Raw genomic sequence first — 27,142 nt, 5'->3', positions numbered from 1 at the left:
ATCCCCTCATCAACCCTGATCAAGCGCAACGAAAACCCCCATTGAGCAACTGTCAAGATTTCCAACCGATGACCGATCATCAAGTAAAGTACCTAACGCAATCGCCACTCCAATCAACACCCGAATAGCCTTTTACCGCAGGCCAAGCACGAAGGATCCGCCGCCCGCCCAGTTACCTTGGTAGTAGGTTAGGCTATTTCCCCTGACCAGTGTCCAGATTCCAACAACACAGTACGCGTCAGACTCGCAAGCTTCTTGGCTGTTATTCTTGTGTAGGTTGCACACGCTGCGGCACCGAGCTCCAGCTGACAAGCCAGAACTCTTGGATTACGCCGATTCGCTCGCAAGTAAAAAAACAGGACGCCTTAGGCCCGCGCGCAAAGAGATATTAAGCCAGGTTCTGCCGTGCAACGCGCAACGTCCAGTGCAAGGATTTCCTCTCGTATAAGATTGCGATTGCGATCTCGCTGTTCGCTTCGCTTCGATATCGCTGTCACTTGCTCGCTCGTTCGTACCTCGTAAATTTCGTTTACCCTAATTCAAGCGGAGCCAATTCATCTACTTGCGTCGAACTCGAGTCAGTGCCAGTCAGCAAAGTACGTACGTACGTCACAAGACAACCAGATTGAAGCTCCACGAAGCAATACCAAGACGCGCCGCTGAACAAGCCGAGTCAAGACGATGGAGCCTGTGCAGCCGCACGGAGCGCTATTCGAGGATGCGATCCGAGTCACCCCGATAGAAGAATCGAGCGACACGTACTCGGTCACTCTCCGTCCGGAGTTCTGTCTGGGGCCTGGTAGGTTTTGCGGAGATATCGGGGTGCCCCGGAGCGAGAATGACTGTCACTGACGTGGGTAGTGCCGTTGGGAGGATACACTGCAGCTGTCCTGTACCGAGCGACCGCGGTGCATTTCAAGCACGCCCATGGTTCCCGATTCAAGAGCGCGCCCGAGCCGACAACGCTCCAGATTACCTTCCTCAACCGCGCGAGCGTCGGGCCGGCGCTGCTAAGGGTGCAGGATGTTAAACTCGGCGGGCGCATAAGCACCGTTCATGTATCGCTGCTGCAGCTTGCGGACAAGTACCGCGCTGCGACTGGGACTGCGAAACCGGATGTAACATTGCCATTCCTCCTGGAGAACCAGGATAAGCTGGAAGTGAAACAAGCCGCATACATCAACGCGAGTCCGCCCGAAGCCGAGTCTGGTCCCAGCGCGACCGGGCCCTGGATGCTACACCCGCTGCCACCGCCAGGCTCGAAGGATGATGGCTCAATTGATTTCCCCGCATTGGCGAGGAATTCCCGGGACGGGGAGTGGGAGGTGTTATCGTTCCCAGCGTGGGCGAAGGCGCTGCAGCAGCTGGAGATATACAACGCCGGCCCCCAGCACCTGGCCACGGTTGAGGAGCGGAGGGTCCGGCTGGCGGACCAATGGCTGCGGTTCAGCCCGGGGGGGAAAGTCGGCCGATTCACCAATGAGGCGGTCGTCTACCTGATGGATATTTTCCCTATTGCCACCGACCGAATGGGCGCGCTGGAGCTGAGCCGGTTGGAGAAGGAAGGCCGGGTTCGGGATAGGTCCGTGGAGGGGCTTCGCGGTGAAGAGGTCTTCCGGTGGAGCACGCTCACCATGACGATTGATTTAAAAACGAGACTGCCCCCGGCGGGCGTGGAATGGCTTTATACTCGCGTTACGAACATGTCGTTGCGTGGGGGACGGGCGGATGTGCAGTTTGTGACGCTCGATCAGGACGGCGAGGTGATCGTCCTGAGCTCGCAGACGATGCTGGCAGTGGACGTGGCTCGGAGGTTTGGGCGGCAGCAGCCAAGCATCGAAAAGCTTTAGTTTCACAGGGGCAGAGGGCAGACAAGCCTTGAGTCGGGAGCTGGGCGTGCTGAGCAATGCCGATCCGTGAGGGTTGTCCGTCTCACGGGTGCGGACGTTGACCGAGAGAGCCCACTGTATTCCCACTCCCACGAGACACCGTTAGATTTTTGACACTCGGAAATTTCTGTCGCCGAAGATCTGCCGGCGTCTGTCGTACATGAGATGTTCAAAGACTGTAAACTGTTGAATTGTAGCTGTAGAACAGAATAAGTCTACAATAGTATACGGCATCGGCACGGGATGCAGAGATCCCGACCAGTCGGCATTACGTCGATAAGCACTACGAAGCACTACGCAAGCACTACGAAGGAACACGGCTAAAAGCCACTGCATGAATCAGACCAGTCTGCTGACCGGAGAAAGAAACTGCGGTGGGTCGGGGCAAGCAGCGTCACTGGAACCATGGACACCCCGACCCATACCTACCCTCGACCGGCGCAGTCACACTGGTTCAACCTGCTTCTCCAGGACAGACCACAGACGATGCCGCAGAATCTGCTGAGAAATCACACAATCCATCCTCACCCCAAACCCCCTCAGTCTCACCGGCGTGTGTGGAGACACACGGATGGGGTCCGTGAGGGGGGGATGGAGGGGGAAGGTGAAAATGAGGGCACACTGAAATCTCCACGGGGTGTGTTTCTGCTATAAAACCTCCTCCCTCGCCTCTCTCTTCTGTTCTCTTGTTCAGACCACACCCTCTCTCAACACTCCCTCTCCCTCTCCCTGACATACGCAACATGTCTGACAGGGTCACCACCATCTTCGGCCTCACCGGCCGCGCCCTGCACCTGATGCAGGTCGTGCTCATCGGTGCCCCAGCCTTCGTGGTCTTCGGCTACAACCAAGCTGGCGTCGGCCCCCTGGCAACACTCGACAGCTGGGTCGGCACATTCCCTGAAATTGACACCGTGCACACCTCCGGCGCACTCAAGGACCACAACAACACCAGCAAAGGCGCCGTGATCGCGGCATTCCAAATCGGTGCCCTCATCGGCGCCCTCTCCACCACATTCATGTCTGACCGGTTCGGACGACGGAAGACCATCTTCATCGGTGCCATCTTCACCATCATCGGACAAGTCCTGCAAGTTGCCTCCTTCGGCCTGGCCCAGTTCGTCGTCGGCCGAGTCATCCTCGGCCTCGGCGTCGGCCAGTTCAGCGTCGCCGTCCCCGTCTGGCAATCTGAATCCTCCTCCGCAAAGAACCGCGGCCAGCACGTCATCCTCGACGGCATGTTCATGTGTCTCGGCTACGCTCTCTGCAACTGGATCGACTTCGGCCTCAGCCGCGTGCCAACCAGCAACACGCAATGGCGCGTGCCACTAGCCCTCTCCCTCCTCCCCTCCCTCATGATCCTCCTCTCCGTCTTCCTCTTCCCCGAATCCCCGCGCTGGCTCGTCCAAATCAACCGCATCGAGCAAGCCGAGCGCTCTCTCTCAGCCCTCAAGGGCGACGAAGCAACCCCCGAAGAAATCCGCGCCGAAATCGCCGGCATCCACACCTCCCTCGAAATGACCGCCCACTCCAAGGGCTCGCTCATGGAGATCTTCAAAAAGGACGACGAGGAGAAGCTCCTCTACCGCTTCACCCTCTGCGTCATGCTACAGTTCTTCCAGCAGATGTGCGGCGGCAATCTCATCTCCGTCTACGCATCCACCATCTTCGAGCAGAACCTCGGCATGTCCGAGTCGCTCTCCAAGATCCTGGCTTCTTGTGCCCTGACCTGGAAATTCCTCTGCTGCTTCATCTCCTTCTTCGCGATTGACCGTCTCGGCCGCCGAATCTGCTTTATGGTCTCCGGCACTGGAATGGCCTGCTGCATGATGGCTATGGCTATCACCGCCTCAATGGGCGAGGATAACAAGGGCGCCTCCATCGCCTCCGCGGTGTTTATCTTCCTCTTCAACCTCTTCTACCCGATCGGGTTCCTCGGAGGAAACTTCCTGTACACAACCGAAGTTGCGCCCGCGCGGTTGAGAGTTGCTATGTCCGCGATTTCAACAGGAAACCATTGGCTGTGGAACTTCGTTGTCGTGATGGTCACCCCCGTCGCGCTCGATACGATCGGGTATCGGTACTATGTGATGTACACGGTGTTGAGTGCTTGCATCCCCATCGGCGTGTACTTTTTCTATCCTGAGACGATGAACCGGAACCTCGAGCTTATTAACCAGGTGTTCCGCGATGCGTCGAGTCCCTGGGAGATTGTGAGCATGGCGAGGCATTTGCCGCCGGGGGAGGTTCCCGAGGCGACCTTGGCGGCTATGACGAAGAAGGATGGCACGGCTGTGGAGATGAAGGAGAATGCGTGAGTGAGAAAGAACAGAAAAGAAAGATTTTGTATATAGAATAGAGAGTTTTGATGTTGCGATGTATAGACGCATGTCATGCAGGATGTGATGTGATGATTTAGCATGTTGAGTCGATAGACCAGAGCATAGCATAGCATATCCATGATTGAGTTCATGTTCACGTTCATGTCCATCCATTATCCGGTTGCATTTCCGTGGTTTCCTTCCTTCGGTCTCGATTCGAGTACCCCAGGATGAGGTTGTATCCGATGGAGGAGAGTGCTCCGTGTTCTCTTCCGTGAATACGATCCGTGAGAACGAATCGCATAGACACGGGCTGGTCTGGATTCCTTGACCGTGGCCGTTTGACGTCAAAAGTGCCAAAATAAGACGATAGTGCCGGATATCGGGTGTTGGGGTAGCCATAAGATGAATCCTCCGATGTAAGTACCGGACTATGTTTGTCCGGATATGCCTTACCTCGCTAATGTAGATGGTACGGTAGGGGATTGACAGGGCTGACTCCAATAGGAGTCTTGTATGCGATGTAGTCTTACTGTCTTACTGCATGATGACTGCACCACAACAGCCATCTTGCACTCTCTTGTAAGAGTAACATTCGACAACAGGTACTAACGCAGACCCAATCAAACCCTCGGCATGGCCGTCGGCAGTGGGGAGGACAGACGAAGTGGAGGGGTTTCCCCGAACCGCCGACCATCGGCAGTTAGCAAAAGCTGGGGAATCGCTCCGATACTGTCAGTTAGATGACGCTGTCACTCATGGCGGAAATTTCCGGAGCCAATGGGGCTGAGGGTATTGTTTTCGTGAGGACTCCGTATACTCCGATAGTATGTGGATGTAGTCTTGGATGGGTCGTTGAGTATATAAGGCCGGTACTTCCTAGGCCGGAGTCACTGTGAAGAGGTTATTAAACATCAAAGCTGAGTTAAGAGATCTTCTAAACCACATACACATACCAAGAGCAAGCACAATGGCCCCGTCAATCAGCGACTTCCCGATCGGGGATGCCACCCCCTCCTCCACCCCCTGCAGAGTCGGCATCAACGGCTTCGGCCGGATAGGTATGATCTATACGGCTTCAGACCGTGGACGCCACTAACAGCTTCAGGCCGGAACGTCCTCCGCGCCGCCCTCAACAGAACCGACCTGCAAATCGTCGCCATCAACCACACCTGCACAACGGTCCAAGACCTCCTCTACCTAATCCGCTACGACTCCTCCATGGGCAACCTCCCCGCCTCAACACCCCTGCACGCCCTCTCCGACACCCAAATCGCCATCAACGGGCAGCAAATCAGCCTAACCAGCGAACGCGACCTCAAAAAACTCAACTGGGCCTCATTGGGCGTAGACTACGTCGTCGAATGCACGGGCAAATTCACCAAAAAGGACCTCGCAATGGACCACATCACATACGGCAAGGCGAAGCGAGTGGTCATTTCCGCGCCGTCTTCCGACTCACCAACGTTTGTGTACGGGGTGAACAACGAGAGCTACTCAGGGAGTGAAGACGAGAGGGTGATTTCGTGCGCGAGCTGTACGACGAATTGTGTGACGCCGGTGCTGAAGGTGCTCCAGCGCGAGTTTGGGATTGAGCAGGGGTTTCTCACGACGGTGCATGCGGCGACTAGGTCGCAGCAGGTGCTGGATGGGTATAGTAAGAAGAATAGGCGACTGGGTAGGTGTTTTCCACAATGAGTTGGAGTTGGAGTACCTTGCATGCAGAAGGAAGACTAACGTGGCGTGATACCTCAGGTCGCAGTGTCTTTGACAATATTATTCCCACAACGACAGGTGCAGCCAAGGCGATTGCGACGGTTCTGCCTGAGTTGACGGGCAAGGTGACGGGGGTGTCTATCCGAGTGCCGACGTAAGTGCCTAATTTTGTTCAATCATTCATTGAGCACCTGATCATTCTAACGATACTCTTTCAGCCCCAACGTCTCGATGATCGATCTGACCATCAGCACGGAGGCGCCCACCTCGCTCCCCTCAATCCTGGCGGCATTTCGGCGGGCGGCCAAGACGCAGCTGGCGGGGGTGCTCACCGTCACGGACGAGGAGCTGGTCAGTAGCGACTACCTAGGCAATCCGCACAGTGCGATCGTGGACGCGGCGGCGTGCAGCGAGCTGAACCCGCGGTTCTTCAAGATCATGGCTTGGTATGACAATGAATGGGGGTATTCGAGCCGACTGCTGGATCTGACGGCTTATGTTGGGAGTTTAGAGTAGAGAAAAAGCAATTATACTGCCACGGCCACATGGCGTTGATTGATGGTACAACAGCAGTCTTAAACAGTAGACATGTTTGATTAGATGTATCATTGTATCGAGATTTGTCTCTTCATACCGAGTCCCAGCTGACAGCTCACACATGCTTCCACTACCCCTCTTCCACGTAGCCGCCGAGGAGGGGAATTTCCTCGCTCCAAGCGCTGCACAAAGACTAGCGGAGATGGTTGCCATTGCCGAGAGCGTGGCAGAGTGTCTGGAAGTGCCTGCAAGTGCCTGCGAGCAGAATCAAAGAGCGTGACACCAATCGGGAAGAGAGTCACACACCCGAGGCGCCCTCCTGCGAGGAACTCGTGTTCGACGGAATCCGCCCCTGGACTAGCTGCACACTAGCAACAGATCGCTGTTTCAGAGTCAATCCAAAATTTGTCCGGCCAGACGAGGGTGTGGCAGCAACACATCCTCATTCGTCGAGTTTCTTGAAGCTTAGCGAGGCGCAATTCGATCGCCTGTTCCTTGCGGCTTTTTCTCCCATGTGTTCGCTCGTTATAACCGTCTGCTCCTCTTTCACATTCTCTTTCACCTCCCCTCTCTCTTTTTTTTTTAAAGCATCTGAAGCAAGTCTTCTGCCATTCCTTTTTTCCCCCGACATTCCTTTGCTACGTGCCCGGCGCTCGATCCAGCCAAGATGTTGACCATTAACCTTCCTTTTCTCCTCGTGGCTGCTGGCAGCCTCTCCACTCTCATTGCTGGAGCCCCCGTCGCGCACTCGCACTCTCACCACAACACCACCCCATTGAACAAGAGGACGACCCTGTATAATGTCCTCGGTGGCGCTGGAAAGATCGCCGAAGGCTGGCCCGGCAAGAACGCCTGGTGGCCTGAATTCGATGAGATGTTTGTCTCCACATGCTCCACCTAGTATCTATACTGACGACTCCAGGTTCGAAGCCAACCGCGACACCATGAAGCAGTCCTGCGCCCAATGGAACGTCCCCAACAACTCCGACTCCGAGATCGACGACATCTCCACCGCTATCAAAGAGGTTGCAAGTGAAACCGGCGTCGACGCCCGCTACATCCTCGCCGTCGTCATCCAGGAGAGCAACGGCTGCGTCCGCGCCCCAACAACCAACTACGGCGTCACAAACCCAGGTCTCATGCAGTCCCACAACGGCCAGGGCTCTTGCAACCGCGACTCAGTGCTCAGCCCTTGCCCGTTCGAACAAATCAAGCAGATGATCACCGACGGAACGGCCGGAACAGCCGACGGTGATGGTCTCAAGGGCTGCCTTGCAAAAGCCGGCGGCGACGACGTCTCCGCTTACTATGTTGCCGCTCGTATATATAACTCGGGCTCTGTCGCCGCCACCGGTAACCTAGGCCAGGGCATTGCTACGCACTGCTATTCATCCGATGTCGCCAACCGCTTGACCGGGTGGGCTACTGGGCCCAGCAGCTGCGAGCCTGGCACTATCGGAACGCTCAACCGCGCCGTGACCACCGTCTTCCGCTTCGCAATTGGCGCTGTTGACACCGGCAGCGACAGCAGCAGCGACGACACCGAGACAGACACTGAACCCTCCACCGTCTCCCAACCCACCATCCCAGCCACAACCGAGGCCCCTGCTACAACTGAGGCCCCGGAAACAGAAACAGTCACCAGCACCACAACCTCCACCTCAACCAGCACCTCCACCCGCACATTCACGACAACCTACTCCCTCGTCAGCGTGACCTCCGTGCCAGCCCCAACCTCTACCAGCACGAGCACTACCACTGAAGCCCCAACCACCGCGCCGGCACCAACAACAACACCCAGCGCCGTCCCTTACGACGCCCCTCTCTACCCCTACGCCACCACTCCTTGCACGGCGTACTACACCGTCACCGACGGCGACTACTGCCTAAAGGTCGAGAGCGAGATCGGCGTCTCGGTTTCCCAACTCCGCGAGTTGAACCCGGGTCTTAAAGAGGACTGCACGAATCTCTGGCTGGGCTATCAATACTGCATTGAGGCTTGAATCTGAATTGTCTTTGCCTTTGCAGGTGGTTTAGTTTGCTGAGGGATGCTGAGGTAGCTTGATGCTATCTAACGCTATCTAACAGTAACAATAGCGGCTGGATCTGGATCTATCTTTATCTTCTATCTCTATTTTCTTCTCTTCTCTCTTGCCCGATTTGACAGGCTGTGCTTGATTTTGTACATATCGATGAGGGATTTCTTCTTGACGGCAGTGTGGTATATAGCTGTGAGCGAGTCTCGCTGCTTGGTTGCGACATGTCTTGTCTTTGTTTAACGATTTATGCTGGTTGGGCTTAGCGTGTGCTAGGATGGATGGATGGATGGGTGGGTGGTAAGGAATGGATGACAAAAGTCACTTTTTGCAGGTTCATTTAACTTTCCAGAAGATCTTCTAGACATAATGTAGTTGCCAACTTGGAGATGTAGCTGTAGCTGTGGTGGGCTGGGGAGGTTGGTGGGATTCAGGGGGTGTCTTAGCTGCCAGCTGGAGTGAGACAGGACTTCAGCTGCGCTGGACTGGCCCGGTGGGGCGGGTGTGCCTTGCGGCTGGAGAGCTCAGACTCAGACCTCTGGAGAACGCGACTTTTCTCGTCGCAGAGCGCGTCACTCAGGCTGTTGTTCTTTCTGTTGATGGGTATATAGATACGACGTGGCTTTAAACGTGTTATGGGGGCTGGTTCTGGCAAAGTGAGCCGCGACGCAACTGCAGGGCTGCAGTGTCACCCACCGTCTTAAGATGGAGTCCTCCGCAGTGGAATTCGGAAATTAACAACAAAGACCTTTGATTGCTCGTTACATCAATAGATAGAGACTAGAAATCCCCGGTAGGATAGTGATTAACCTGGTATTTAGGTTTTGATGGGAGGGTTCTCCAAGTAAGCCTTGTTGATTTAAACGAATACGTTGAGCGAGTCCGCTAGATCGCGGGAAGATATATAACGAGGTATTTGCGCACCCAACCAAGCTAGATGCCAGCCAAAACATCTTCATCAAAAAGACCAGATAGAAATAGAGTCTCAATTCCAAAGCGATATATTACCGTAGCTCATTACACATGCTATCATAACCCAACCTATTGTAACGCCATCCCAAGCCATCCCAAACCAAATCAACTGCATGTAAACCGCTATATAACAATGACCAAGCCAAATCCCAGAACCGTATCAATCAACAATCAACGTAAACCTCATTCCATCCACACCTCCCAAACCAACAAATATCCACCCAACAGAGTCTTTAGGATTTCCATTAGGTGGCTAAGACATCAACTCATCAATCTGCTTGATCAACTCCTGAAACCGCACTGGCTTCGAGAGGAACAAATCAACACCGGAATTAAACGCCTCCTGGCGGACCGGCGCGCTTCCGAGTCCAGACAGCGCGATGATCGTCGCGGGCTTGAAGAGGGATTTCTCGGCTTCAGTCCCAGTCCCAGTACCAGCGGCGGAGACTTTCTCGAAGAGTTTCTCGAAAAGGCGGATTTCGCGCGTTGATTCGAGGCCGTCCATTACGGGCATGGAGATATCTATATATTTAGATTAGTATGGGATGAATGTGGTTGAGAAATTGATGGAACATACCCATGAGAATCACCTGGATCTCCCGCGCGTGCGCCTTGTACACCTCTAATGCCTCGAGGCCGTTGCACGCTGTGAAGTAGGGTTTCTTAGCCTTTTTCATGACGGCCACGAGGAGCTGCAGGTTGACTGTGTTGTCGTCGACTAGGAGGACGGAGGGGACTATGCTGGTGCTAGTTGCTTCGAGGGTGGCGGAGATTTCGGTGACGGAGTTGGGTGTCACTGTTGAGGCGGTGATTGTCGTGGTGGTTTTCGTCGAAGGTGAGTCGATATCTGTTGGTGAGATTGTGCCGTTGGCGTTGGTACTGGTGTTGGTGGAGAGCGCTTTCTGCGGCAGGGAGAGAGGGAAGTGTTTCTGGTTCTCGGACTCGGATTCAGGCGTTGGTGGTTTCGTGCCGCCGAGTTCTGGCGCGCCGTTCACTGTGCCATTGACTCCTGCAGTCCCATTTGTCAATCCATTCGTCAACCCGTTCGTCGTTCCGTTGGTTATTGGCCTCCCGACCGGCTGCTCCAGCTGCCGCTCTATACACGCCTGCAGCGCATTGGCCATCTTGTACGGCCCGCACGGCTGGCTGATGAACTCGTAGACAGCCGGCGAAAGGCGCTGGTGCGCGCTGCTAGATAGTTTCTGGGCGATCTGTGGTGTTGAGCAGATGACCAGCACGGCTGGTGGTAATCCCCTTCGGATTGTCGGGTGCTGGCGACAGATCTCATCGACTGCATCGATGTAGGTTTGTCTGACGACGTAGATATCGTACTGATTCGAGTCTGGACGCGAGTCCGGATGGAGGAAGCCGACTTCCATGCCGAAATGGTCTTCGTACATGTTTTCGAGAGACGACCGGAGGAGGGTCAGCGCGGCGTCCTGGTGCTCTGATGGTGTTCCAAACCCAACCAGGCCGATCGATTTACCCTGTGCGAGATCCTTCGCGCGGAGAACGGCGCCGTGGTCTTGGTCTGTGTTGACGGCTTCGGCGTTGGGGGTGCGAGGGAGGTCAATCCGGACGGTGACTTCGGTGCCGACGCCTTTGGTCGAGGAGATGTCGATTTTCCCGCCGAGGGAGACGACGGTTTGGTGGACGATGCTGAGACCGAGACCGCTGCCGGGTGAGAGGGGGTCTTCCTGCGAGAAAGGCTTGAAGACGTTGCTCTGAAGGTACTCCTTGTCGATGCCTTGGCCGGTGTCTTTGACGGTAAGGGTCACACTGGCCATTTCCTCTCGGTCGCTTTCACCGCGGGAGAAACGGTGAGGCTTGGAGACTGCTGCTGGGGCGGACGACTTGAGGGAGACGAGAATGTAACCGGACTGAGTGTATTTGAGGGCGTTTCCAAACAGGTTCATCAACACGCGCCGCCACGCGCCGGCTTGTGTTTCAAAGAGCCACTGCACGTCAGGCGCAACGTCATAGATGACGGTAAGTGACTCGTTGAATGCAGACAGCGGTCGTTCCGTCGGACTGACCATCACCAGTTCCCCCTCCTGGTCGAGAGTCGGCATCGAGGCAGCCCGCGCCATCATCCCGCTCTTCGAGCTGAAACAGTGGCCTGCAAACACACTTTCCGCCACTTCTTCAAGCACAGCATCGAGCTGGACATCGGAAATCAGGTTCACAACGCCGTTCCCAGGCTGCCCGGGCGCAAGCGACCGTGGCAGACGTGGCTGGCGCTGAGCCCGCGTGGAGAGCTTGAACCGCGAGGAACGCGACTTGCGCGCGAACTGGTTGATCTTTGCAAAGTCGAGCATGTTGTTGATGATATCGAGGAGTGAGCGGCCGCAATGTTCGACCGTGTTCACCAACGCTGTTTGTGCTGGCGTCAATGCCGAGTCGCCTAGGAGCTCGGTGCTTCCTAGAATACCATGCAGCGGACTGCGCAGTTCGTGCGAGATACTCCCGACGAGGGTAGCGTGGGCACGGTTGGCGAGTTCCATATCTAGTCGGTGCACCTCGGCCATGATGCTGTTTGAAAAGGCATACAGATAGGCGAGCTCGCCTCCCAGGCTGAAACTACGCGGCGACTTGGTCCACACAAACAAGCCGGAGAACCACCGATTGCGGCGCGAGTCCCAGAGAGGAAACAAAGTGACACAACGCGCAGACGGAAAGACCTTCATCAGGCCCTTGTTCTCCTCCTTCAGACTGATCCGGTGGCGTTTCTGCTGCTTCCACCGTCGTTGCACTTTCGGCCCTTCGTGACGACGGTAGAAGATCTCCCTCGACACACTGGCACCAGATGCACTGTCGCTCCCTTCACTAGACGACACGCCGCCGTTCTCATCCACATTGAAAATCGCACCTTGGGGATAATTGCGAAGAAGCGACCGGAGGAACGTCTCGCGGATGGTACCCATCGGTTGTTCAGGGTCGTCAAGCGAGAAACCTAGCACATCTGATGTGGGAAATTCATCATTCTCGGTAGACGATTGGGCAGTAACGGGGTTGTCACTGTCGCTGCTCTCGTGACCCTCGCTGGAGCCGCTACTGCTGCTGCTGCCTTCGCCATCGGATGGACGGTCGTCGGTATTGCGGACGAGACCAGCGTAGGACTTGACGCTTGCGTCGTAGAAGACCACGCCTTGGACGTCAAGAGACTCTTGCAGAAGACGAGCAGCGCGGCTGAAGATCTCGCGTGTGCCAGAGGTTAATGTCATCTCGTTTTCCCGCTTGCGTTTGGGCGTAGAGGGGGTTGCAGGCGATTCCGACTCATGGTTGTCATTCGAATCTGCCAGCGTTAGAACATACGAGACACACAACAAACGAAACCTACCTGAAGGCGTAGGGGACTTATCCCGATGTTGAACCCGCTCCTTGAGCAGCTGCCGGTGATCAGACCGAGCATGCACACGCCGCGACAGCGCACTGCTCCGGATCTTCTCATCATGCGACCCATTTGACTCTCCATTCTCATCATCGTCCTCCTCGCGATCGACATTAGTATGGTTCTGGTACTTGCGGCGCCGAAGACTACTAGACGGGAAGATGCCGCTCTCGACAAAGCTCCCAAGCCCGGCAATCATGTTCGCGCTGCGGCGGTTCTGTTCATGAGACCGCACCATCTCAAGATGGTTCATAATAGCCGCGGCGGTATCAGTCATGAAGCGCAGCTCCATCGCACTCAGACCACCCGGTCTCGTCAGACCATCACTAACACTGAACGCACCGATAGCGATACCCCGGCGACTGCGGATAGGCACGCCAGCGTAGAACCGCAGGTGCGGGGCGTTGACAACATACTGTCTCTTGTTGAAGTGGTCGTGCTGCGTTAGATCAGGCACAACAAAGGCAACGTGTCGGTTTTCGTCTCCTTCCATCAGGCCGGCGTTGAGTCGGGCCTCGTCACAGACATAGTGGCAGACGCCGTCCTCCTTGGGAATCACACTGCTCCCGAGCCACAGTGCATCGCCGTCGACGTGGACGCGGTCATCTTGTAAGCTGAGAGTGCGGGTGGCTTCGGCGAGAATATACTGCGTGCGGCGGTCGAACAGGGAGATCATGCATCGTTGGACATTGAGTCGGAGCGCGCCGAGCTGCGCGAGGGCCGTGAGGGTGGTATCCTGTGATGACTGCGGGAGTAGCTCGACGTTCGCTTCGGTTCGCGGCGACACGGGTGGTCGGTCTAGCAGACCCGGCCGTTGAGGGAGCTGGCAGTATCTAAAGGATGAGGACAGGAAATACAGCAGGAGAGCCAACAACTCACTTGTAGAACTCGCGCTCCTGTGCCATGGCGATCTCTCTAGCAGATACACTGGGTGGAGGAACGGGGATACTCAGCATCAGCTCGTCTCGTCACCTCATGCTCGACGGATCGAATCTAGGGATACTTTTTCGGGACTGAGCAGAGCAGAGTGCAGATCGATTCGATTTCGATCCGCCACCAAGGAGGTACTGGCACAGTGCTGCGGAGAAGAGAGGAAGAGACGAGCAGCAGGAGACCACGGCGACAGCCAGCGAGAATTCAGGAATGCCCTTGCATCCCAAACATGGACTCTGGCGCCTCCCCACTTCTTCCCACTTCGAGCCGCTGCTAATTTGCGCCACCGCGTCATTGCAGACGCTGCAGGGGCGGGTGATTGGCGGGATCTCGCTTCCACTCATTGCACTTCCAAGGCCACACTTTGATTCGACGTGGCCGACTGTCTTGGGTGTGGTCTGGATGTGCCCAATTTCTCATTTCTGGAGTCTTCCACCCACCTCCTGCTGCAGTCCAAGGTCTTTGACAGGAGGTCGTGGAGGTGTGGCGGTTATGGTACGACACGTGTTGACCCGGTTGAGATCCTCCATTGCTCTACAGTATACTTGGGGTGTATCTCCAGAGCAGCAAAACTTGATTCACAGATCGTACGGTGTTTCGCCTCACTCGCGCCTCAAGACGGGATTTCATTTCGTTCAGGGCCTGCAGCGAGTCAGGAGTGCCTTAGGCCGATAGCGAAACGGCATCTTCCGAGTCAACGGTGGCAGCATCGATCTCTCCACTTGCAGTCGTCAGTGGAATTCAGACCAACGGCCTAACCTCGGTTACCGTTAGCAAGGCCCCATCGGCCGTCATCACGTTGAGCTATACCGATCGCCAGAGACATATATATTGTCTACGATCTGGGTTCAACATCCCTGCATACAGGTCTGCAATATCACAATCGCTTGGTAATACTGATTTTAATATAACAAGGCCGAGATAGCACAGATATGATACTCTGTACTCGGTACTCCGTATCCACCACGGCAGTTGAAACTTGAAGGAGCAATGGCCACTGCCCAGATCCTTTAACCCGGTTTTATGCAGGAATTTACTGCTTAGTCAAGGACATTTGCATAACCATTATGCTAGTTTCAGGTATGCGCTTTCAAACCAGCCCTAGCATTCCAGTACTAGGAAGACCTCTACTGTGGAGATATAGCTGGACGGCTTTCTCCCTCGCCTGCAAGATCGGCGTATGTCAACCTTGGTCCCACCTGGAGACTATTCACCAGCAAGACTCGAGACAGCAGGAATGCAGGGCCACAATCGCGCGACAACGATCAAGATATCGGGCCTCACTATTTGAGCCGTTCTTGAGGGAAGGTGGGTAATTGCAGGCAGTGAGACCATCGATGAATGCAATGACCTATGCCATACATGTCTTGAGCCGGACGTGGTACGGAAAACTCGGCGTGGTCGTCGTGGAGATCGCACGTAAACCCGATAATCCATTCTGGACCATGCGGCTTCCTAAGAGCCCATAATATTACAAAATAACTTCGTTGACGAGCACCGGCATATGAAGAACGAGGGATAGTCGAAACTGAAAACCCCTTGGCTTATCTGTGCGCACGTTCCTGGTGTCTGACGGACTCGCGTATGTGGTGTACATTGCGATGACATTTTGGACGGTATCGGGACGATGAAATAGGTGGTTACTGCGATGATGCAGCTGGCTTAGGGCTGCGTAGCTCTGGGGGATGAAGAAGATTTTCTAGAGGAACTTACCCTTGAGGATGTCACGGTGGTGGTTCTTCCTCTCCCACGGTGAAAAGAGCTACAGATTGGTCGGGCAACATGGGTTGCTTGATTGTGACCGCCATCTACATGACTGGGAACGTTCGATATATTATAAAGCTGCCACTGTGACACATGGGAGGTTATCAGCTTTGATGACCGTGAGAAGGACGAGGATACACCGTCACATCCTGCGCTATAGCACCCGCCTTTGACAGTGAGCATCACCATTTCCTGCGTTAGGGTGAGACGCACTTGTTGGCTTTAGGCCCACTGACAATCTATTTTCAAGTAAGCTGTTCTCGAAGACGCCGTACGGACAAGAATGCCACGAGGCGGACTAGGGATCTTAGGATGTCCCACGACAGCTCACGCCTGTGATATCGTCTGCCTCTACCACAGTTTGGTGGCTGCATCGATCAACTGATGACGCTACTGCGGCGCTCACGATCACTAAGAGAAGCCAACTCTGATTTCAAACAAAGGGTATCCATGAGTTAAGTTGATGCGCCCGGCGGAGGTGGCCCCTAGCTAGCTGGTGCAAGCAACTGAAATCCGACTGAAAAACTGAGCCTCGAGAGCCCAGATCCATACTAACAGAAAACGCACGCTGGAGGAGAACACAAGACAAAATCACATTGCACCGCCCGAAAGCGATCTCACGAACGATTCCTGTTAACCACAAACGCCGCAACAAGAGACCCAATCAAGAACACCGTAGATTTCACCCCAAATCCCCATCCCCATCCCCCTGCTTGCTTCTCACTCGCGCTGACAGTACTCTCCCTCGGCGCAGGATTCTCGACCACCCTCCCAAAAACCACCCCCTCAAGCTCTCTGATCTCCGTGCGCCCCCAAGACCGCTGCATCCGATTACACCACGTCACCTCCCTCTCCAGCCCCCCCTCCCCCTGTTGAGTTCCAAGAACAGGCTCAAACAGCACCTCCCCGCCCTGCTGATACCCCGGCCCCTGCTGCAAGACCTTGCCACTGCGTATAAACGGAACCATCTGCACAAACGCCTCGTAGGCGAGCCGCGGGGTGCTCTTGGAGATATACTCCGGGCGCGGGCCGACTTTCATGGTCTTGACCATTTCGAGGGCATTGTAGAGTTTGAGGGTTGGGTCGGCGTAGATCGGGTAGGGGGTTTGGGCTGTTGCTGCGTAGTGGTCGATTAGAGCTGGGCCGCCGCAGCCGATGATGACGATTGAGGTGGTAATTGGGATTGTGGAGAGGTGGGTTGGGGTGATGGTTTGGGAGAGGCGGAGGAGGTATTCTTGGCAGCTCTGTGAGATTATTGAGTGTTAGTTAGTTGGTGAGGAGAATATGGAGAATGTGGAGATGGGTTGAGAATGGATCTGGGGTATCGGGTATGACTATGGGTCAACCCACTCCGCAAAAGAAATGACGGACGAGAATGATGAGTGTTCGGTCGGTCGCGTTTGGGCCGCTGTAGAGGGATCTGAAGGGGATTTCTTTGCCTTCGCGGTCGAGGACGGTGTAGTTGGCGATTTCTGCTTGGGTTGCTAAGGAGGGGAGCTTGTCGGAGGGGATGTTGTGGGTTAGGCGTTTGGTCGCCATGGTGTTTGTTATTTGTTGGAGGTCGAGTAAGGAGTGGAAGAGAGGAGAAAGAGAGAAGGAGAATGTGAGATGGAAGAGAAAGTGACGGTGAGGGGATGTTAAAGTTCAAGGATAACGGTCTTTGATCAGACCTGTCCATAATGAGTAGATTGGCGCGCAGATTGCGTCCTTTGGAGGTAAGCTCAGCTCAGCCTATAAGATGTGCCTATGTGAACGATGTGCGGATACGAATCCCTCGAGTCCAGTCTGACATCTCAAGATGATCCTCGCAAGCCACAAGCCTCACGTGCAGCCGGTGAGGTGTGCCAATCTGACAGGGCATAGAAATTCGATATTGGTACAAAGGGGATTCATCACTGCACCCTTTACAGATAACGGATTATCTATGGATGTATCGGCAGTGGTATTCACTGAGCCCATATCATGGACGCGACCGTATTGTCGGAATATGCTCCCGATGTATAGCTGTCTCGGAACAAGAAACCCCATTTCCTGCTTTCGAAGATGTCATGAAACAAGGGAAATCTCGAAATTCTGTCTCAAGCTTTCATCTCAAGCTTTACTATCTAACGACCATGCAACTAGCATGCAGTTGCGCGCAAATACGATGATACGAACACCGTATCTCCACCATATGACTCACGAGCACGAGCAGACTATAAATGATGAGAAAATCCACGCATTTTGAAAACAACCACAAATCTCTGAAACCATTCATAGCTCTCTACAGATCAAAATGACCGCACCAGCGCCCGCACCGACACCAACCCCCCGAATCTGGCACAAAGATAAGTACACAATCTCAACCGACCCCTCGCTCATCCCTCTCGAGACCCTAAACGCCTGGTTCGCCTCAGAGGATGTATACTGGGCGCAACCACTCCCGCTTGACGCCCTCCGCCAAAGTCTCGAACGCTGTCTCTGTTTCGGCCTCTTCTACACCCCTACCCCATCTCTACAAGACACCACCACGACAGAATCCCCCGCACCAGCGTCCGAATTTATCGGCATCGCCCGCGGCATAACTGACTACACGACCTTTGTCTACATCACAGACGTCTACGTGCACACAACGCACCAGGGGAAAGGGTTAGGTCGATGGCTGGTGCAATGTGTCGGCGAGGCAATCGACGAAATGCCGTATTTGCGACGAAGTATGCTCTTCACGATGGATTGGGAGCGGTCGGTGCCGTTCTATGAAGCAATCCTGGGTATGACTGTGGCAGAGAGCAAGCGAGGAGAAGGCATGGCGATGATGATGAAGAAGGGGAGGGGGTATCCGAAAGATATGCATGAGTGAGAGATGTTGCCCAGGGGCTAGGAGGGAAGACCCATATAGAAGAAATAACTCTTCTTGTCTGTTTGTCTCTAATCAATCTATATCTATTTCTCCTTCACCTGGCTCGCATCAACATCAACCTGGATGACCTCCGCATGCGCGGAACCCTCCCCTCTCTCTTCACCCTCTCCCTCTCCCTGACCCTCACCCTCACCACCACGCTTCTTCCCCAAGACAGCCTGTAGAACCTCCCAAATCTGCACAACCCCCCCATCAACAAGCGGATAAAAGTTCGCCACTATTAGAGTCCCAACCAACCAAACCAACCCCACCACAACCCACGCCGTAAACAACCCCCTCGACATCACCGTCTTCGCCCCATACATCGGCAACGGCCACAGCACAATCTGGCCCAGGAACGTCGCAACCGCCCAGACCGCCGCGACGCGACTCATGCGCTTCATATACTTTACCTTCTCCGGTGTGAAGTACGCTTCCCGATCGAATTTGACTTCGCCGGTATCGCTGACGCGCTCGATTTTCAAGAACTCGTCCCAGCTGAATTCAGCCGGGTAGAGATATGACAGGAAAAGGGAGATCGGGAGCGGCACGAACATCGAGGTTAGGCAGGCGTACATGCAGGGGAGGGTTTTTCCCGTCGTGGTGATTGTGATGGAGCCGTAGAGGGCGTGGGCGGATGCAAACCAGACGGCGAAGCCGGCGGCCATGCCGAGGATGGGGGAGACGATGGCGGCGATCCGGGACTGTTTGCGCCAGAGGAGGGCGAAGCAGGTTGGGAATGTACCGGGGCTGAAAACGTATTCATTCATCGTCAGTAACGTTCTTTAACCTGAGTGCTGGGAAGGATAGGTGGGTGGGTGTGGGTGTGTACTCACCAAATCAGAATCCCGATCATGTAGATAAGCCAGTTGAGGTCAACGCCTCCCTTGTGCAGCACTGTTGCGAAAGTCGAGATGAATAGCGCGCACCCGACGACGCCGACGTGCGACCACCGGATCAGCTGCCGGTCTGTCGGGGTTTTGTTGAAGTATGCGCCGTAGATGTCGAAGGAGACGATTGAGCTGACGGCGATGAGCTGCGCGGAGGCGACGCTCGTGCAGGCCATGAAGAGGATGAGGAGGATAGCGGCGGCGCCGCCTTTGCCTGCGACTGCTGATGCGGCGTAGGGGAGGACGAGGCCGCCGGATACCTCTGCCTGGGTCATGCGACGGGGGTAGGTGGGCCAGATGGGTGTTTGTTCTAGCACGAGTGCACCTGGATTTTTTAGCATGTAGAAGGATAATGGTTCTGGTTGTAGAAACTTACCAAGCCCAACGACGGTCCCAAAGGTGAATGGAATGGCAAAGTATGCATTTCCCCCGATGATATACCCCGGCACGGCGGCAGCAATGTCCGCTGAGAACCCCTTCTGCCAGAACCCTGTGTCCATGAAGACGATGCCGAAGTTCGTGACGACGTGGATGATCCCAAAAAATAGAGACTCGTCGCTCGTCATGGAGAGGTACGAGCCTGCGTGGTTTCCGGCGACCGTGCCTTCTTGCGGGAGGGCTTTGACGAGATCGTACAGGTCGCCGATAGACCCGATTTCCGCAGCAAGGAGAACTCTCAGGCTGAACCAGACTAGCACGATCATGATGATGAATGTGTGGATGTAGTCTGTCAGGAATGTGGCTCGCAATCCGCCCCAGTAGGTATAAACGACCACGCCGAGTGGGAGGAGATATGTGCAAGCGTAGACATTGATCCCTGTAAGGGATGAAACTGCTGTCGAGGCACCAACGAGCATGGAGGTGAAGTTGAAGATATTATTGATCAGCGCCATGACAATCCAGAGGATATGCGCTGCAGCTCCGTAGCGCACTTTGATCAGCTCTAGCAGGGTATGTGCATTCGGGGCTTTGAGTTTCGCTTGGATGGCAAGATACGCAAAGCAACAGATCATCACGCTCTGTCCGTTTGCCCACCAGGTTGGAAGTGCAATCCCATACCAGTAAGTTAGGTATGGGGCGCCCAGAAGAGCGGAGGTGAATGTCCACGAGGAGATAACAGCGGAGGCAGTAAGACCTGTGCCGACGCGGCGGTTGGCGACCATGAATCTGAAGGCCAGTGAGTTTTGATTCATCATGAATCGATGGGGGCCTTACGTCTCGGTTGTGTGGCTGTCTTCGCCAAAGACTTTCTTCAGTGCTCTTGTTGTGAGAACCATGCCTGGACGAGAGTTAGCGCAATCACATAGTTACTCAAGGTGAATTGCTGACCTATAGCAAAAGCAACACCCAACCCAATAACCACTCCGTAGCCAACCCCTTGGGAAAGAGGCGGCGCTGGGCTCGTCACCTCACTCATTTTGGACAAGACGAGGACACAAAATGTTACAACAAGAAGCTGCCATGTGCTGATCGCCAGTGCAGACTGTAGATATTTAACTCCCTCTAGCCGTTTAACCGGAATTCTCCAAAACGCCAGCAATGGCGCAAGAATCGCCTCCGACGTCGGTTACGCCTAGGCCGTTTCGAGCTCGAGTCATGATCAGATGGCTATCTCGCTCAATCATCTCGCTTCGTGCTTGAAGGACTTTGGAGAAACCCAAGAAGCCTTCCGCGCGTTAAGTTGATGTGATGTGATATTCAGGATGATGTCGCGATATGCATCCTTGAAGAGCTTATCTCGAGTCATGGGCAGGGTGAAGCTTGTCCAATCCTAGGCGGCAGGGATGAGCAATGCGAGCCAGTTACGGGGTAGCTGGGACGGTGAATCCTTTGATGTTGGAGTAGGGTGGCCTGCATGAAAGGTTATTTGATGGCGTCTTATTTGGAGTAGACTTCTCAAGCGCTGATTCCCCCGATGTAATACCATAGCTTGGCGATATCACGTCACGGAGGTCTCCATGTGCACATGCAAAAGATGGCCCAAGTATTAGGTTGAGGATAGATGTACCCCGGAGGAGAGGAGGGGCTGTTATAAAACCACAGAGTAGTAGACTCATAGTACAAATCGTGTCACTACTGTGTTTTACCTTGGGCACCAGCAATCAGCAACAATGAGCACCTCTACTTCGGAACGATCATCCAAAAAATGGATCCTCAATGCCTTCTCCATGAGCAGCCCGACGCACGTTGCGCCAGGTACACACAGCAACCCCTGTACCACAAGCAGTCACTGAAACCAATATAGGTCTCTGGCGGCACCCCCGGAACCAAACCCACCGGTACAAAGAAATCAGCTACTGGATCGAGCTCGCAAAGCTGCTAGACGGGAACTTCCACGCCCTCTTCATCGCGGACATGCTCGGCGTCTACGACGTGTACAACGGGCCAGAGAACATCCGTGAGGTTCTACCTGGCGCAGCACAGTTTCCGATTTCGGATCCTTCGTATGTTGCACCTCTTTCTAATTTGCATTGCTAGTGAGTTGACTGAAAGAGAAAAGACTCCCTATCGCTGCCATGGCAGCTGTAACGAAATCACTCTCCTTTGGGGTTACCGCGTCAACGACGTACGAGAATCCGTTCTTGCTAGCGAGGCGGTACTCGACGCTAGATCATCTGACGAATGGGCGAATCGCGTGGAACGTCGTGACAAGTTATCTTGCGAGTGCCGCAAAGAATCTAGGCTTGGAGCAGGAGGTTAGCCATGACGAGCGGTATGAAATCGCAGACGAATTTCTGGAAGTCGTGTATAAGCTTCTTGAGGGGTCGTGGAGGGATGATGCGGTTGTTCTTGATAACGATCTGAAGGCGTATACGCATCCGGATCGAGTGAGGAGGATTGATCATAGGGGGTAATTTATTACCCGTCAATTTGAGCCAGTTGTGATGGTGCTGACTGTCATGTAGCAAGTATTTCAACGTTGCTGGCCCTCATCTCATTGAGCCGTCGAGGCAGCGGACCCCGTTTATCTTCCAGGCTGGGGCGAGTAAGGCGGGGAAGACGTTTGCGACGAAGCATGCGGAGGCCATGTTTCTTCCGGGGATGCATATCGAGTCTGTGAAGAAGAATGTGAATGATATTCGGCAGACGGCTGTTGAGCAAGGGCGTGATGAGAAGGGGTTGAAGCTGATTGTTGGCATGCTGATTATAGTTGACGAGACGGATGAGCTCGCGCAGAAGAAGTATGACGAGTATCTATCTTATGCGAATCTTGACGGCTCGCTGGCATTATTTGGTGGTTGGACTGGAGAGGATCTAGGGAAATATGCCGATGATGATAACTTTGAATTCACTGGTCCTGGTGCTATTCAGAGTATCGTGTCAAGCTGGAGGGCTACGATACCTGGAAGCGAGGGTATTAAATGGACGAAGAAACGAGTCGCGCAAGAGCTTGCGCTTGGAGGACCGCATCCTCGGGCGATCGGGTCTGCCAAAACTGTTGCGGATATTCTTGAACGCTGGATTGCAGAGACAGATGTCGATGGATTTAACGTCTCTTATGCCGTTGGGCCTGGTGATCTAGAAGATGTGATCAAGTTTTTGATTCCGGAATTGAAGGCTAGGGGTGTCTTCTGGGATAGTACTGCTGCTGAGGGAAAGACCACAAGGGAGAATTATCTAGGCTCTGAGTTTGCAAAGACCAGTAGGTTGAGCAGTGATCACCCGGGGGCGAAGTATAAATGGCCAGCTCAGGCGCCGGAGAGTACTTAGTTTTTCAAGCTATTATACAGCCAAATGAACTCATATCAAACATATCATGATTTGAGAAGTTACTTCTCATACTTCCCATCCATTGGCTTAATCCACGATGACACCTGCAGTATCTTCGCAACATCCTTTTCCTGACTCTTGTAGATCATATAGAGCCGAGTAACAGTCTTCGACTTTGTAACCGTAAACAGCAGCTGAAAGAGCAGCATCGTTGTCCCCACCTCTGCAGCAAGTGTCGTCCATTGTGTAAGTAAAAGGTAGACAATAATCACAGCTTCTAGTACCGTCGCGGAGGCAAATGTGAGGAAGTTGATATGAAACAGCGTACACAGGGTCTGAGGTGGCCATGAGAAAAGTTTTCGGAAGAGGTATGTTGCTCTTGAAACGGTACTACCGATGCCGGAGAATAGAACTGCGGTCTGTTAGTGGTGAATCAGATAGCTGACTACATATGCTTACGCCATGTCGTCCCGAACTTGAAGGCCTGAAAGGTCTCCATGATCCGCCGTTCATCATCAGTCGGTAGAGTCATGATCAACGCGCCTGTTCCTTGCATGGCCAATAGCATGACAAGATGATGTACGATATACAAAGGCCGGATATTGTCGTCTTGGATTAGATCAAAAAGAGCTGATGCCCCGAGGCAGCAGCCGGAGAAGGCCGTGAGATCCAAGACCGTGATGTATGGCGCAAGATAGTCGGACCATCTATACCCCCCAAGGTGAACCAATGACAACGATACCATCATAGTCGGAACAGCCAAGAACTTCATCACCACCCCGACATGCACGACTCGGAGATGTTGCTTTTCCTGTGGCGGTGCTGTTTGATAAACTGATCCGTAGAGTCTGGTAAGTCGTGCGGTCGTGAAGAGGTACTTGTGCATGAGGCTGCATAGAACTAGGAGGGCGCATAAGAGTTGGGAGACAGCGAAGCTACCGATTTTCGACTGAGCGAGGCAGGCGTCTTGGACATGGTGGTCATAGCCTCGACACCCGGAGGCATAGAGTCGGTTCATGATGGCGGTAGCTTGTTGGCTTGGTTATGCACTGTTGCTTGTTTTGTTGGCTTGGTTATGCACTGTTGCTTCTTATATATCAGTTACTCTGGCAGCATGTTCAGGCCTTCTGTAAGATTCGCTGTTCTAAATATACACGAGGTTAAGTCCCCTACAAGGATTATTGAAATTTGGAAACACACTCCCCGGCTGAGGCGCGAATCTCATCCTGAATATAATATCAACGGCAGCCCTGTTGCAAATCTGTCTCAATCTCGGCCTTCACCCCGGTCCAGGTCTAACGTAGACAAGTCCCGTCTCATAATGGGCGGAATACCGATCGCTATAGAACCATCTTCGCTTGACATCAGTCGACCAACATGAGATGTCTACATCAATATCCAGATGCTTGAAATGGGATCCATCTGACTAGAGCAGGGACTATTTCTCTGTTTACTTTTGAGGGGTCGGCTGGATAATGTTATTAACTGGGCTACATAGCTAGGGCTATCACTATACGGACCAGAACAATTTTTGCTATCTTCAGCTGGAGTTTAGATGTATATTCATGCTGCTGACATGCTAGCGACTGGAATCTACTGCCAGGTCTTTTCTGATCCTCAGTCGTTAAATCAGTGCAAAGCCAATGACGGTGACAATGTTATCTACGTGCTGGCTACTCCAGACTGAAACACAGATAGATTGGAATTCTTGACATACCAGCTGCGACGGACGATACACCATGGAAAATCACAATCTAGCCTGGGTCTGTTTACCACCTGCAGGAACAGGCCCAACCCCTTCTGCACCTTTTCTTTTTTCCAACACCTTTCGAAAGGCATCCTCCACATCGTGTTCATTTACCCAGACCGGATCCCCCCTACTCGCAATCCTCTTCCGAAAACTCTCATCACTCTCCACCCTCTCCTCAAACACTCCCCTCAGTCTCTCCCTGGTCTTCGCCTTTCCCTCATGAACAACCTTCAACACCCTCCCTGTATGTGGCCGTCTTGTAGCCTCTACAGTTCAAAAATTTCTCCAACCCGGTCCACCGATACGACCCCAGTCGTGTTCACAACATCGGGAGGTAAGACATGGTCAAAGGCAAGACCTAATGCATACGCATCATCAATCGCCAACCCGACTCCAGCCGCAAACGCACTCCCGTGGGTATGTGCTGCGTCGCCGAGGAGGGTAACACGGTCTGCGAATGTCCACCCCTCGAGTTCCGGGCCGGCGACATTCGCGTATTGTCGAACGCTGGGAATGCGGGAGATGATCTTGGGGATGACGGGGGCCCAGTCCTATTTCGTTAGAATATCCAGTGTAATCAAGGGATATATCCCACCTTGAAGTGCTCGCGTACTGTGTCGACGCTCGCGGGACCGTTCCAGGTAGGCTGCGGGTTGGTTTCTGGATTGACGGCGTATGAGGCTGTGACGCCGAATCCGGTGGCCGAGGCGGGTGCCGAAGAAGAAGCCTGTTGGGCTGGACTGGGGGGCGTTAGCTCCTGCATGTTATCAGTGCAGAAAGGGGAGAACGGACGAAGTGTGAAGAATCCTGGTGGATCTCTTTGATGTCTTCGACGAGGGAATAATCAAAGGTAGATCGGAGAACAACATCGCCCAGTCATGTTAGTTCGTGGTTTGGCACGAATGCCTGGCGGACTTTCTACACTGTGTCAGGATGTCTGCCAGTTCGGCAAGAAGTCTGACTGGCTTACAGATTTGATCCCATCAGCACCGACCACAACATCCGCCTCGATGCTCGTTCCGTCGGTAAAAGTCACCGTGGCTCCCTTTTCACGGACTACGGTCACGGCCTCGACCTTCTTTCCAAGGTGGATAACGCCACTTGGTACACGCTTAAGTAACGCCTGCTGAAGCTTTGCCCGATGCATACGGGCATAGTGGTGACGGCGATCCGGAACATCATGATATTGATCCGTGCCCAGCAGCTCATCTGTTTTCCAATGCCTGACACAGTCAGTATATGCACACTACTAAGGAACATCCAATAACAGACCTAAATATCATCGGAATCCCGCTCGGACTCCGCCACCCAACCTCATCAGTCAAGACATCAGTAACCCCGAGTTTCTCCAACGTGCGAAGGGCATTAGGTCCGACTCCAACCAGTGCCCCAATCTCCTTTAGTTCCGTTGCGCGCTCGTACACCTGGATGCTGAGGTTTGGATTGTCTTGCAGGGCGATTGCGAGAGTGAGGCCGCCTACACCGGCGCCGATAATAGCAATATTCAATGGCATTGTGCTGTTCAGGGCAATTTCCTCCTACTCGTTACAAGGACAGCGGCTCACACATACTTATTGCTTGACTCTTAAGCTACTCCAACAGCCGTGCCGACGCAGGATTACGCTACGCAGTAGCACCAAAGTCGTCACTTTCTGGACTTCAACGACAATAAAACCATAATGACTCCAATTCTCGCCATCGTCTTGCCAGTCGATTTCTTTCTCGAGAGGCGGTATCCCACGCGGACGTTTTATTTGTCTCTGAAGTCTTCAATGCCTCTGCCATGCGGACTGCTAGTCTATACGCTAAACGCCTTCAAATGGCGACATCGAAAAGCAGTGACTCCAACTCTGTAAAATGGAGGCTGTAGAAACGAGGAAATGTACCATCTGATCTTGTACTCCGCTTCAATCACAAAATGAGCTCCTGGGATACGACCCGCTTCGGCGGTGCAACAAATCCACAGACACAGACACAGGATATCGAGCAGGATGCGCCTGAAACCAACCCAAAGAGTCAAGATGCTCCTGTGGTGGAAGTGCACCCTCACACCGAGACTGTTGATGACAGCCGCGCCGCATTCCTGGCAACATTCACGCCGAAGGAGCAGAAGGAGATTATCCGCAAAGTCGACCGGCGGATCCTAGTTCTTATTGGATTGATCTATCTGGTCAAGCAGGTTAGTCTCCTCTTTTTCTCATGAAATCAGCGGCTGATAGGTATACTGGTAGATCGACGTCAACAATGCCGCCAACGTGAAAGTCCTCGCCGTCGGCAAACCAACCAACATCATGACCCAGCTGAGCATGACAGCGGACCAGTGCAACTGGGTACAGTCCATCTACTACGTATGC

At 53.8% G+C, this 27,142-nt stretch overlaps 14 protein-coding genes across 14 annotated transcripts; 8 read left to right on the top strand and 6 right to left on the bottom strand.

Moving 5' to 3' along the window:
* Window positions 1-376: 376 nt before the first annotated feature.
* On the bottom strand, window positions 377-1,073 carry BJY04DRAFT_191513 (uncharacterized protein). The gene is made up of 2 exons (XM_073711652.1): window positions 862-1,073; window positions 377-799 (listed from the first exon to the last, which is right to left on the bottom strand). The coding sequence occupies exons 1-2, from the start codon at window positions 1,043-1,045 to the stop codon at window positions 579-581; spliced, it is 405 nt and encodes a 134-aa protein (XP_073570079.1). The 5' UTR covers window positions 1,046-1,073; the 3' UTR covers window positions 377-578.
* A 28-nt stretch (window positions 1,074-1,101) lies between these two features.
* Window positions 1,102-2,054, top strand: BJY04DRAFT_191511 (thioesterase-like superfamily-domain-containing protein). The gene has a single exon (XM_073711651.1). It carries the CDS (start codon window positions 1,233-1,235, stop codon window positions 1,848-1,850), a length of 618 nt encoding a protein of 205 aa, XP_073570078.1. The 5' UTR covers window positions 1,102-1,232; the 3' UTR covers window positions 1,851-2,054.
* Window positions 2,055-2,557: 503 nt separating this feature from the next.
* On the top strand, window positions 2,558-4,580 carry BJY04DRAFT_228573 (sugar porter family MFS transporter). Its single transcript, XM_073718874.1, has one exon. The coding sequence runs from the start codon at window positions 2,633-2,635 to the stop codon at window positions 4,205-4,207; it is 1,575 nt and encodes a 524-aa protein (XP_073570077.1). The 5' UTR covers window positions 2,558-2,632; the 3' UTR covers window positions 4,208-4,580.
* A 517-nt stretch (window positions 4,581-5,097) lies between these two features.
* BJY04DRAFT_79660 (type I glyceraldehyde-3-phosphate dehydrogenase) lies at window positions 5,098-6,575 on the top strand. The gene is made up of 4 exons (XM_073721095.1): window positions 5,098-5,271; window positions 5,319-5,888; window positions 5,966-6,080; window positions 6,145-6,575. The coding sequence occupies exons 1-4, from the start codon at window positions 5,181-5,183 to the stop codon at window positions 6,440-6,442; spliced, it is 1,074 nt and encodes a 357-aa protein (XP_073570076.1). The 5' UTR covers window positions 5,098-5,180; the 3' UTR covers window positions 6,443-6,575.
* A 457-nt stretch (window positions 6,576-7,032) lies between these two features.
* On the top strand, window positions 7,033-8,838 carry BJY04DRAFT_191503 (LysM peptidoglycan-binding domain-containing protein). Its single transcript, XM_073711650.1, has 2 exons — window positions 7,033-7,339; window positions 7,386-8,838. Exons 1-2 carry the CDS (start codon window positions 7,131-7,133, stop codon window positions 8,464-8,466), a joined length of 1,290 nt encoding a protein of 429 aa, XP_073570075.1. The 5' UTR covers window positions 7,033-7,130; the 3' UTR covers window positions 8,467-8,838.
* Window positions 8,839-9,445: 607 nt separating this feature from the next.
* Window positions 9,446-13,981, bottom strand: BJY04DRAFT_191501 (putative sensor histidine kinase/response regulator). Its single transcript, XM_073711649.1, has 3 exons — window positions 13,742-13,981; window positions 10,049-13,695; window positions 9,446-9,993 (listed from the first exon to the last, which is right to left on the bottom strand). Exons 1-3 carry the CDS (start codon window positions 13,816-13,818, stop codon window positions 9,725-9,727), a joined length of 3,993 nt encoding a protein of 1,330 aa, XP_073570074.1. The 5' UTR covers window positions 13,819-13,981; the 3' UTR covers window positions 9,446-9,724.
* BJY04DRAFT_79581 (uncharacterized protein) lies at window positions 13,772-14,666 on the top strand. Its single transcript, XM_073721093.1, has one exon. The coding sequence runs from the start codon at window positions 14,006-14,008 to the stop codon at window positions 14,468-14,470; it is 465 nt and encodes a 154-aa protein (XP_073570073.1). The 5' UTR covers window positions 13,772-14,005; the 3' UTR covers window positions 14,471-14,666.
* A 1,296-nt stretch (window positions 14,667-15,962) lies between these two features.
* On the bottom strand, window positions 15,963-17,239 carry BJY04DRAFT_79578 (uncharacterized protein). Its single transcript, XM_073721092.1, has 2 exons — window positions 16,910-17,239; window positions 15,963-16,803 (listed from the first exon to the last, which is right to left on the bottom strand). The coding sequence occupies exons 1-2, from the start codon at window positions 17,096-17,098 to the stop codon at window positions 16,177-16,179; spliced, it is 816 nt and encodes a 271-aa protein (XP_073570072.1). The 5' UTR covers window positions 17,099-17,239; the 3' UTR covers window positions 15,963-16,176.
* Window positions 17,240-17,577: 338 nt separating this feature from the next.
* On the top strand, window positions 17,578-18,440 carry BJY04DRAFT_79603 (GNAT family N-acetyltransferase). The gene has a single exon (XM_073721094.1). The coding sequence runs from the start codon at window positions 17,835-17,837 to the stop codon at window positions 18,396-18,398; it is 564 nt and encodes a 187-aa protein (XP_073570071.1). The 5' UTR covers window positions 17,578-17,834; the 3' UTR covers window positions 18,399-18,440.
* Window positions 18,441-18,481: 41 nt separating this feature from the next.
* On the bottom strand, window positions 18,482-20,744 carry BJY04DRAFT_219259 (sodium:solute symporter family protein; the record flags this gene model as incomplete). Its single annotated transcript, XM_073716527.1, has 5 exons — window positions 18,482-19,187; window positions 19,274-19,652; window positions 19,704-20,494; window positions 20,543-20,606; window positions 20,657-20,744. 5 exons carry the CDS (start codon window positions 20,742-20,744, stop codon window positions 18,482-18,484), a joined length of 2,028 nt encoding a protein of 675 aa, XP_073570070.1.
* A 694-nt stretch (window positions 20,745-21,438) lies between these two features.
* BJY04DRAFT_228569 (LLM class flavin-dependent oxidoreductase) lies at window positions 21,439-23,038 on the top strand (the record flags this gene model as incomplete). Its single annotated transcript, XM_073718872.1, has 4 exons — window positions 21,439-21,523; window positions 21,573-21,771; window positions 21,828-22,178; window positions 22,234-23,038. The coding sequence occupies 4 exons, from the start codon at window positions 21,439-21,441 to the stop codon at window positions 23,036-23,038; spliced, it is 1,440 nt and encodes a 479-aa protein (XP_073570069.1).
* Window positions 23,039-23,097: 59 nt separating this feature from the next.
* Window positions 23,098-24,056, bottom strand: BJY04DRAFT_219257 (uncharacterized protein; the record flags this gene model as incomplete). The annotated part of the gene is made up of 2 exons (XM_073716526.1): window positions 23,098-23,450; window positions 23,498-24,056. 2 exons carry the CDS (start codon window positions 24,054-24,056, stop codon window positions 23,098-23,100), a joined length of 912 nt encoding a protein of 303 aa, XP_073570068.1.
* Window positions 24,057-25,054: 998 nt separating this feature from the next.
* BJY04DRAFT_219256 (FAD-dependent oxidoreductase) lies at window positions 25,055-26,302 on the bottom strand (the record flags this gene model as incomplete). The annotated part of the gene is made up of 4 exons (XM_073716525.1): window positions 25,055-25,339; window positions 25,384-25,545; window positions 25,759-26,011; window positions 26,061-26,302. The coding sequence occupies 4 exons, from the start codon at window positions 26,300-26,302 to the stop codon at window positions 25,055-25,057; spliced, it is 942 nt and encodes a 313-aa protein (XP_073570067.1).
* Window positions 26,303-26,706: 404 nt separating this feature from the next.
* Window positions 26,707-27,118, top strand: BJY04DRAFT_219255 (uncharacterized protein; the record flags this gene model as incomplete). The annotated part of the gene is made up of 2 exons (XM_073716524.1): window positions 26,707-26,967; window positions 27,020-27,118. Coding segments are annotated over 2 exons (360 nt in total), but the record flags the coding sequence as incomplete, so codon positions are not given.
* Window positions 27,119-27,142: the final 24 nt, after the last annotated feature.

The sequence above is a fragment of the Aspergillus karnatakaensis genome (genome assembly GCF_047715665.1).
Source record: "Aspergillus karnatakaensis strain CBS 102800 unplaced genomic scaffold BJY04scaffold_31, whole genome shotgun sequence".
Taxonomy (NCBI): Eukaryota; Fungi; Ascomycota; class Eurotiomycetes; order Eurotiales; family Aspergillaceae; genus Aspergillus; species Aspergillus karnatakaensis.
This window is presented reverse-complemented; position numbering and strand designations above follow the sequence as displayed.